We start from the raw sequence: 11,455 nt of genomic DNA, 5'->3' as shown, positions 1-11,455 counted from the left end.
CTATAATAGAAAACAAATTATGAGGAAGGATGGTGATTAGAACACATCTTCATGTTTAGTCTTTACATATTTTAAATGTGCCATTTTAAGCTGATAGTGCGCCAGCCACTCATATGGTAAGGTTCAATCTATATAGAATTAGCCTTGGGACAAGTTGGTAATGGGCTAAAATGGGCCTGCATTGACCTCTGTTTCAGAAACCCAGTGATTGTTCTCAAAAAGAATCAATTTCTGTCAATCCTGACATCACATTTACTTATGCAAATTAAACTTTGCAGAAACTTGTAGATGAAGAGGAAACCTCAAGTAAGTGTTGTGGTTGAACTGTATCAAGTTTTTAGAAGAGGCTTTCTGAAGCACTGTATGAGAGAGTTGGTATGGTGAGTTAAAATAACCACAAACATGTTTTCTACCAAATATTATCTATGCTGCCTGCAAGTCAAAAGCATTGCATGCTCAAGTGGAATAGATTGCAGTTCTTAAGGGACACATGCTGTACTGTTGATTTCATATTTGAAATTTCCATGTTATTCATTAGACAAGCAGTAGTGCCAAATCAACAAACAGTGTTGAGAATTTTTCAGCTTTTCTAAATATAATCATCTTTCCTGTTCTGACTTAAAAACAACTAAAAGTAAATTATATATAATAAATCTGGTGTCTAAACTGCAATTCTGCCCATACAACAAATAAAAAGTGAGGATATCATCATTGAATTTTATGCATTGCTGCTGTAATCTTGTAAATTAAACTAACATTTGAATCTAGTTATCAAATGACACAATATCCAAAGGATATCAAAGTGAGCTCCCTAAAATAGATATGAATAAATATCAAAGCCCAGCAACAATTGCACAATTTGCTTTATTTTTAGCTCATCCATTGCAGTGTCTGTCAGGTTTCCAAAATGCGCACACAGTCCTGGGGTAATGGTTTGATGCTGTCAAGCTTATCTGCACCTGTTTGCAAGAATCATTAGACCAATCATCTAAAAGCCATTGCAAAAGACATACTTAGCAGGTTTTGAAGTGTGACTGTATTTCTCACTTACAAAACCCAGTGTTTAATATATTTGCATTTGGAAAAAAAATCTCTAAAAACTCATAATAATGTAAGGACTAATTACATAGTTTAAATGGAGCCAATTTTGCCCATTTCAAAAGGTAAAGTAATTTCTGCACCACCATAACAATTTAATTCCTCCCATCATCCATTGGTTGAGTCAATGTTATGTCTGGCTTAGTCTTGTGTAGTCACTCTTTTGGCCATCGACATGAACTAGTCTAGTCCAGTTTGCAGCTTATTCAGACTAGAAACCACCCATTTAGTATGTGAAATACAAGAATTGAAATCTATTCAACTGTAAATGACTCATCACACTGGAACCGCAGGAAAATGAGCTGCTCAGAAAGACTGCAGTTCTGTATTTGTTGCTGCTATAGTGGCACATAAATTACACTTTACCTTTAAATAATTGTTATCTGGTGTCCCAGTGATCGTTTACAGACTTTCCCCCAAATATTTCTTTGTCATCAATTGCTACACAATACTCTCAAGCAACTGAGGCAGATGAATCCATGCCAACACAGAAACAGCCTTGATTCACACATTCTCCCATTTAGACTTGCAAATACAAATGAAAAGAACCTGTGACACAAGGAACCATTCTTGCACCTAATCACACAATCATTCTGTTTGAACGGACGGGATAATCAAGGTCAGAGCTAAATAACCGAAATGATGGAATCCTTTTTACTGAATAAAAGAAATGCAAAGCTTGACCTTCATAACTTTCTCTAGGTCATCATCACACAGGGTTTCTTTTTTTGGACACTTCATTAAAATTCTTTAATTATGTCTTCTCTCCAGGGCACAGTCACAATCACAACTGCTGCTAATAAAAAAATTCAAGTGAGATGGAGTAACCAACCTCTTGTTCCAGATACTGAACACCGTCTCTAAACAGGCTGTTACATCATCGTTTTGTTGAACAAAATGTCTGCTGAAACATGGGGTATGAAGTGACCCACTTTAGAAGTCAGAAGTCTCCAGAATGACATTTGATCTTCTCTTTACAGGGTTCCCATCAGAGTTCATTTGAAGAGCAGCCATTTGTGATTTCTAAAGTTTTATTTTAGGAATCACTATAGCAGAAATTGCTGGGGTGGATTTTCATTTGTACATCAAGATGTAAACAATTATACAAGTAAGAGCAGAGTAAAACTGGAAAAATTAGTATTCGCTATGTAAATTTCCATAGCATTTTAAAATTTTATTAAATCCTATGACTTTTCGAGATCTGGAAATCACAAATTTTAACTAATATTTCCAGGTTTTCCATGACCGTGGCAATCTTGCATTCAGAGTTGTTATACACGGGAAGTTGGTCATACGCACACAGACAAGTAGACATAAATTTTATTTACTCGTTCTGTACATAATGGGTAATACCAGCACGGGTGTTAACCATGGGAAATATTATTAACATGTAAATGGTGTAAGAAAATAAAAGGCACAAATTTTCATTTTAAACAAACGAGACCACATGGATATTTTGTAATTTGAAACAATACTGTTAAAGCCTTAGCCAAAAAAAGGAAACCATATGCATTTGAAACCTTAAATTATTTGAGTACTTCTAAAAGATATGGGCTGGTCTATTGCTTAATATGAATGTTTAGCCTTAACCTGTTGCTAGGGATGTAAACCAAACAAAAAAAGGAGTTAATTTCAAAAAGAAGAGAAGAAGAAAATCAACAGACAAATAAAACATAACATGAAGCAGCATTTAACCTAAGAGGGAAAACCCTCTTGGCCAGAAGGTCATGCACAGAGGCCACCAGCAGGCTTTTTAAATCCCTTTTTAGAAAATGCCAATTTATTTCAACACACAGTAAATGCTTGATTCAACACCTGGCTAAAAAAAAGAAATGGATTACAGATGGACAAAACCGAAAAGTTGTGTATGTCAGGTTACTGAATCAAAACTGGGCAGAAACCATCAAAGTTATAGCAGAGAACTTGTGATGTGCTGTAACAGTCATGAAAAAGAGCAACATCCAGACTTTACTGCTACCAGAGTAGAAGAGGATGAGGGGAAGAGATGAGCTCATAATTGCACAGGTGACATTTCCAGCTTGTCCAATGGAATAGATGAGGTGCATTTTTACTCTCCCCGGACCCAATCTCGCATCTTCACAGGCAAACCCTTCACCATTCAAAAGACCCCCGAGAGTCTAGCCACAACCATCTAGCTACACTACTACTGCAATTTACAGATAAGTTATTATGGCACAAATAAAAAGGCTACAGTAGACTAGTCCCACATACTAGTTGGTGAGTCTGTTTCTAAGGTCAATCAGAAGTGGTGCAGTTGTCGCTATTCTAAGACCCTGCAATATCATACCCTTACCTTCAAGTCATGGCTGTTACCAAGGGTCAGATCAGTATCACTAGGATTCTCTTTAAATGTAACAAAAGACAAAATAAAAAGTCAATTTCGGACCAAACAGGTAAACTGTTGGCAATCAAACCAGAGGGTATAATTATCCTCATTTCCCTTTCTTAACACAATATATTTTAGCTAGCAAAAGTCAAAGCTACAGACAGAAAACTGCAGGAGAGTGGCAAGAAGGCTTAGGTCAATGGTGGAGGCCTCATTTCACCCTGTCACAGGTACAGATTGCAGATGTGTGGAAATAACAGAACATTAAGGGCAGACACAAAAAAAAAAAAAAAAAAAAAAAAAAAAAAAACTGATTCGCCTTAAACCAGGTGAGGGGGGAATTAAGAACCGTTTGATTTCAGAGCTGTAAACAGTCAGAAGCCACGCAAATGGTTTGCTTGAGAAATGCGCCACGGCTGAGCCCCAAGGCAGGCAAGCGTAATACCGGCGGTGACTTGATGGGGCGTCCGGCGAGCTGACGGGGTGCTGACAGAGCATGGTCCAGATCATTCGCTCTCATCTGGGTTTTGGGGGTCCAATATTTTCACATGGGTAAAAGGGAATAAACCTCTCCGGCCATTTACCTCCCCTTCCCACTGACCGCTGATGTTCATCCTAGTCACTTTCACAATGTCACCCACCTATGAGGAAAGAAACAGGATGAAATAAATAAAAAAGGGCAGAAAACAAATAATCTACACGTCTTTTAAAGCCTACAGGTTTTATGTAGGATACAGAAAAAAAATTTAGAGCATGACATTCAACTTTGATGTTTAATATGACAAAAATATTATTGACTTAAAAAGCACAGTGAAAGCTTTGATATTTCAAAAAATCATAACCTAGAAAATTCAGGGAAAGCCTAGGGAAAAGATAATGGCCTGCCCACCAGAAATTAGATCCAAGGAACAAAATATTTTAAAAAATAAAAAATAAATAAATAAAGCTGCAAGTTACAGGTTTGGACCCATTAAAATACTTATAAAAATACTACTCTTATCTAAAAGTATTATAAAACTTAAAATCATCCTTACAGGATAAAATCATCTGCATTGACTGACATGCACCATCTTCTCAAAATGCCTAAAATAGCTGTTCTAAATCAGACCCTTTTGCTTTAGGCCATAACAAACTGTGCGTCATAATCCTTGTTTCCATACACAAGCTGCACTCATATGCAAAACACAGCAGGCGGATGGAAAAAAAACACACAAAATGGGGCTAAATGACAAAGTAAATCTGCATTTGCCCCCATCAATGAGTTTCTTCACCTTTTTCTTGCACCTACCTGAAACAACTGACACATTCTCAGGCTGACTAAGACATAGGTTATGTAATGTTTTCTACAAACTGACAAGGCCTTGCATGTAGAAACGGGTAAAGGGGTGCTGGAACTTGCCATGTGGGATGACTAAGTATGGAATTTCATTCTAGCCCCTATACAAACCCTATACAAACCAATGAATTCAACACTGATTTAGTCAAAACACACACACACACACAAAAAAAAAAAAAAAACTTAAAGTAGGGGTCTTTTTGCTTATTTGTCTCTCCTGAAACAATTCTTAAAAGAGATGTGCAACCCATGCAAACAGCTAACCAGGAAAAGCAAAAGTAAATAAAAACTGGTATAATGCATAAAAACTATTCTAAAATACAAATCATAAAAACTACAGATATCTAAAAATATTTTCTCTAGCATTCAATCCAAGGCATCTTTTTACAAATATGTTGATAGGTCTGTTTAAGGAAAGTCCCTCAGAAACATAAAACTGAACTGACAAGTGTGTCATCAAAAGAAAATATTTGTCATTTCACATTTCCAGCTATCAGCACCATCTGACCAAATGTAAGGGTGAAAATCCCTTTAAATGTGTAATCACTGCACCAGTTAAATCTTATAATCTAAAGAGAAATAGCTTAATTAAGTGTCTATGGCAACTAGCACTATATCCTGTATTCCTATACATCATCCAACAAAAATCTATCCTGACTGAATAGCCTTTAGTAATTAGTAAACTGAAGGACACAAATATATTTTAATGTGCATAAGCCTGCCCCAATATTATCCCTCATCAATAAAACAATGGAAACGAGCAGACTGACCCACGCTGGTGACAAATGCAAATTCTGGTTTATGGGAATCCATCATTTAGCTACCTACCTCCAGTGCTAAGGCAGTCTTGTCATATGCACATGGCACTCGTTTCTGGATCGCCTTCGCCATTACTGGCCCGTTCTGCACGGACGGCAGCGGGTTGATAACAGCGCCGGGTGTGGCGGGAGGAATGGGCGATGGAGTCTGAGGCTGAGCATAAGCGTGCGCTGGCTCAGGTATGCCGTAGCTATTGGAATTTCGAGAACCGTGGCCAGGCTGACCGGGATGATGCGAAGGTCTCACCAGCTTTTCTACATAGGGAACAGGAATCATGCCTACTCGGCCTTCTTTATTCTTGGCACTCCACCACTGCTCCTCAGGCTTGTCCAGAATAATTAGGATTTCACCCTTCTTGAAAGGAAGGTCTTCAGCATCACTACCAGTGAAGTCATAAAGAGTTCGCACATACTCCTGGTTCTCATCTCCGAGTCCCCCGGATGGCTGAATAGGACCACTGGGCAGAGGGGTACTGGGGTACCTGTAAGACAATGATCAGAGTTTTTAAGATTAGTCAATCAACAACAAAAGGAGGATTTTTAACAGCATATCTAAGAGGAAATGCTTAAATCCACTTCTTGGAAGTGTCTTTTGTAATATCCATACCACTACTGAATGTGCACTTTCACATGTACAGTTAACTTCCTGGTACCATGAATGCAAATGACTTAATTTCTCTTTACTGCATGGCTCAGTGAGAACATACAGGAAGGAAACTAAGGGGAATTACAGATATGTTTAACTGACCACTCTCACCTTGACAATATTTATCTCAGCAAAGCTATGGCAAGTGGTTTTAACAGTTATTCCTTAAAACTAGCCAATATGTACACCAATATTGATCAGTACCTTTTCATTTTACTATTATCTTGTAGATTTCAGATGACACAAACACTTGTGAAGACTCGGATGATGGCAATTTTGGACATACAAAACGGCCAAACCTTCATGTTGTAATAATTACAATCACTCATTTTGTTTAACTGAACACATGACTTGTATTATTTCAGAACTGTTTATTATTGTCATATGGACTATACTTCGAAAGTCACCTCTGACTGATAACAGGATGACATAAAAACAAGCATTTTTCCACTTTTAAATAATACATAATATGAAAAGTGCTGTACAAATAAACATGAATTGCATATCCTAGTACACAATAATGACTAGTATATTTTCAATTAGACACTAGTAATTATTCATATGCTGCCAATCACTAAACAAATAGTATTTGTTAGTAACAAATTGTTATTCTTCTCACTAGTCTAAACTGACATTTACTTGTCATATGTGATGAATTGAAAAGTTAACCATCAGTGGTGAATCTCAAACTAGCACCAAATAAGTCACTAAAATATAATTATCAGCATCTGACGAATAGTAAAACATGAACAAGTACCAGAAAAATTTGGAGTGGAGAGAAGTTTATTTCAGAAATCAAATAAAAATATTTGTAATTTGTTACTCGTCACAGCGGACACTACTGTACTAGTCGATATTGACTGAATCAGTACTGGTATCTAATGAAACTTAAAGATACTAATAATGTATTTGATTGCCTGCTAGTAAATAACTAGCAGCATAAAAACTGACCCTAGTTAGTTGAAATGAATGAATGTTGAAACAGCTTGCCATAGCAACGATGAGGAGGGAAATGCACATTAGTGAGAAGAGGGGTGGATGATGTAACGATGTCAAAACTAAATGAAGCTCTTACCTTGGTGCTGGCTCTATCAGGGTGGTAGTATCCAGATAATGTATTTTATAGAACTCCAAAAGGCCAGGTAGATTATCAAACTCTTGGTCACCTATCTTGAATCTCTTGCTTGGCAAAGAGTTGATGATATAATGAGAAACTTTGGAGTTTTCAGACACTGACAGTACATAATCACCAGGACAGGTGGACGAATCTCGCACCAAAAACATCCCGTGTCTCTGTCCCTGAAGCCTATTCTGCGCCTCTTGTCTAGAAACCGGCCCGAAATACCAGCTAGCTCGGTCCGTGGAGTCGAACCGTGCAGACGACATGTTTGTTCGAAATACACTTGTAACTGAAGCACTCGAAAAGAAAACAGAAACTAGCAATAAATTAAAACAACAAATGCCTATTCTTACAAGCGACCAAACGCTTTTGGAGCCGACAGTCCTACTGAACCGCAACCTGACGTTTGACCAGACAGGCTGCGACTGGCGTCAACCAACTTTGATGCATTGCTAAATTTTCCACCAACACACGAATCACGACGGGCGTAGAACAGGTTTAAACAACCCCAAAAGTTCGTAAAGAGCCCAAAAACGCGTATTTAGTATCAAAGTTCCCCTTTCCGCTCTCTCTTCCGTGAAAGTAGCTGCAGCTTATGAGACAATATAACGCGTTAGCCAGCTAGCCGTCTTCATCCACCGTCCGCTCAAGATAAGGCATAATATGATAATAAATCGCCCTGCATGACGATTCGAGGCGACATATGTCAGTTACGTCCAACAGCGAGTTCTTCTCCGTGTATTACACCGAAGTACGGAAGAGTTTTGTCTCCTATTTAGACTCACAACAGACTTCGAAGGCTGTAACAAAAATGGCGGCCCGCAACACGTCTTCACCACACAACGAATTCAGAATAATCTCGCAACAGAAAGTTTCCCCGCCTTGCTCCTTTGGAAGACGCACCGCTTTGCCACGCGACAAGACGATCGAAAAGATTTTTAATTTTTTCTGTTTGTTGTGTTTTCTCTTCCTTCCCGGGATTGGTGTAAAAGCTGCTTCAGCTCCCCACACCGTCCGAGAAATGGCGTCTGGAGGGCGGATCTGCGCGCGCTCCCGGTCTGCCTGATCATCCGTCACGAGCGCCTCGAGCGAGGAGAGTGGCGTGCAGAGGCGCGGCATTTCAAATGCTTTGAACCACAATAATGAGGCACATAAGACACTGCTTATGAGATCGTGTAGCCTAGAGCGAGTGGTCTATTAATGTCAAAGTTGGCTCACATCTCATCTGGAGATCTGTTTTTGACAAGAATTGAGAACTCGCTACTTCACTACTTTACTTAAGGGAAATTGTGTAAATATTTTAAGTAGTATCTAGCCAAAATCTCTCTACATTTAATTGTAATTAAGTATTTAAAAGTTAGAGGGTCTAAATTAAATGAGCCAATTTAATTTTTGTATTTAAAATGTGTGAGTGGCCTACTCAAGTTACAGAAGGTATTTCATTTCAACAGAAACTAAGTGAATGATAATTTCTAAATACATAATATGATAATTATGATAAAGTTTTATATAAACTACAATGATAAACTAAAATGATAATCATTCTAATAAAAAGAATAGGGAAGTCCACATCACAACTAATGACACAGAGGAACTGTCATTAGAATCACTTTTAGAAAGATCAGCACGCAACTTTAAAGAACTAAAGCAGTACATAACAGCACTCACATAAAAAGAATAGGCCTATATTGTGTGTTGGTGGACAGTATTATCATTATTATAGTTATCTTTATTGCTGTTGACAGGCCTTTAGTCAAGTTCTTTACCCTGGATATAGGCAAACAGATTAATATTTTGCACTTCCGGTGTTAATCCCAGTCTGTATGGATGGGTGCGATGTTAAAGACAGCACAAAAGAGGACAAGATTATATTCAGTGCACAAATGCAGGTACTTTATCACCCAGAACCTTAGATACAAAAAAAAAAAACAGCAATTCTACTGAAATCATCTTACAAGGCTGCGATTTTCAAGGACTTTTCTCTTTTCTTCCTGTAATAAAGAAGAGCTCTTTACAATGCCAGATGAAGCCGCACTTGACGCAATACTTGGCAACATTCTCACCTCAAGTCTTGAATGTTAATAGATTCACATTTTTTTCATAATGTCTTGCAGTTTTCTAAATCTTTCCTTGGATCGGTGGTACAACAAATTGGTCTATCATAAAAGAAACTTCCTAACACTCCTGCAAGGTGGGAATTAATCTGTGTGGACACAGAGAGTCTTTTCGCTATGCACGCACACACCCCAAGGGTGCAAAAAGTAGGTCAGATGGCCCTCGTCAAAAAGCTTTTATGAACTGTTGCTTGCCAGATGTGTCTAAGATCAAACAAAGTCAAAAATGCCTTAAAACTTGTGAACTTAAGACCATTTAAACATATAGAGGCTATAGTTTTTGCATCAATTAATACAATCAAACTCGTGAATGATACACACACTCTGGAGCGCAGTGCATGGAGTTCAAATTCCTTTCAAACCAGAGGATACTGAATCATCACTAGTCACACTGACACTGTTAAACTATTTTATTACATCACATCCTTTACAAAGATGTACTCATTGTTCAGGCAAGGACAAACGTCAGTGCAAAAAAAAAAAAAATTTAGTTATTGATATCGCAGACTCCGTTCTGACCTTCCCTTGGCAGCCACTCAAAGTAGCAGCAGTTTGTCAAGAATATGATCATAACAATATAGTCTATTTGTCATACAACTGTTTAGTCTTAAAGTACACAATGTCAACAGCTGTTACAAGGCCCTGATGCAATATGAGCTAAATTATATGAGACATGCTGCTTAAGTTTTGTCAAGGCCTTAAATTGCCTGCCATCAACATTCAGCATTTTTTTCATAAAAAAGAAAAAGAATAAAAAAAAGAAAAAAAGGGATAATTAGTACCATAGGTAAAAATACAGTGAACGATAATGTTTGGGCAGGAAGCCAACATTTAACCAATGTGTGAAAAATGCGGAAGGAAGTTTGTCATTTGACATGTCACCCATGGCATATCAGCTCAATAACCACACCCAGAGCCTACACATATCTGAAAATGAAAATAAAAGTAAAGTAATGATAAACTATGTTACTACTTTTGAATTCATGTTAGTGTTATTATAATTCGTCAAAACTAAAACCATAAATACATTTTTGGCACTTGAAATAAAATAAACATTTACTGAGATAAACTAAAATACAAAACTTGTGATATAACATTTCTCATTTTTCTTCTTTCTTAACTTGATGTCCTAAAATAACTAAATAATAATAATAATAATAAATAATAATAAAAACTGTATTTAAAAAAAGAAAAAAAAATGAATAAAAAAGACAAAAACACAACAAAATTACTAAAAAATGTAACCAAAATTCAAATAAAAATTGAAAAATATAAAAATAAAAACCAATTGAAAACAGTCAATAATAAAAACTAGTATCTCAATGATTCATGCACACATCAATAAAGAAATCAACTTTAAGCATGCTTTAATGATAGATATATAATTGACATAGGCTATACCACGTACAGGTTAGTGACAACCAACTCAAATCTATGATGCAAATGATGTAGGCCTAATCTAAACCATGGGCGAGGCTAGCACCCCTAAAACTTGGAGTAAGAAATGTCATTCTAAAATTTTTGTTCGTCTTTTACAAGGTTAAATAATGTCCAAAACATACTCCGTAGTTTGTGGTTTAAAATGATTTTAAACCACAAACTTAAAATGTATGTGTTAAGGATGAAAATGAAAACATCCCCCTTAGCAAATGGTGTCATCCTCTTCTCTTCTTCTACTTCTCCTCTGTATTCTGCACCGCTCAGCACGACCGTCATCCAGCGCGAAACACACGCAGAGTGAGAGTTGTGAATCAACTAAGTTGCTCCAAAGCTGTGTCTCACACTTCTTTTCTTTTACCTAGAGTTGTTCCGATTCCGAAACCATATCGGTGAGTAGCCTACTGGAGTCAGTATAAAAAAATATCCCCCCTGGGTGATGCTGCTACTCAAACCACCAACAGAGTATATAAAATACCAAAAATATAAATCTTTTTTTAAACAAAGTAAAACGCTGCGTTTATATAGAACTGTCTCTA

At 37.1% G+C, this 11,455-nt stretch overlaps 1 protein-coding gene across 1 annotated transcript; it reads right to left on the bottom strand.

Annotated features, from left to right (window-relative positions):
- Positions 1-871: 871 nt before the first annotated feature.
- crkl (v-crk avian sarcoma virus CT10 oncogene homolog-like) lies at positions 872-8,436 on the bottom strand. The gene is made up of 3 exons (XM_067376507.1): positions 7,321-8,436; positions 5,610-6,081; positions 872-4,086 (listed from the first exon to the last, which is right to left on the bottom strand). The coding sequence occupies exons 1-3, from the start codon at positions 7,629-7,631 to the stop codon at positions 3,952-3,954; spliced, it is 918 nt and encodes a 305-aa protein (XP_067232608.1). The 5' UTR covers positions 7,632-8,436; the 3' UTR covers positions 872-3,951.
- Positions 8,437-11,455: the final 3,019 nt, after the last annotated feature.

This window comes from Chanodichthys erythropterus, chromosome 22 (genome assembly GCF_024489055.1).
Source record: "Chanodichthys erythropterus isolate Z2021 chromosome 22, ASM2448905v1, whole genome shotgun sequence".
Taxonomy (NCBI): Eukaryota; Metazoa; Chordata; class Actinopteri; order Cypriniformes; family Xenocyprididae; genus Chanodichthys; species Chanodichthys erythropterus.
This window is presented reverse-complemented; position numbering and strand designations above follow the sequence as displayed.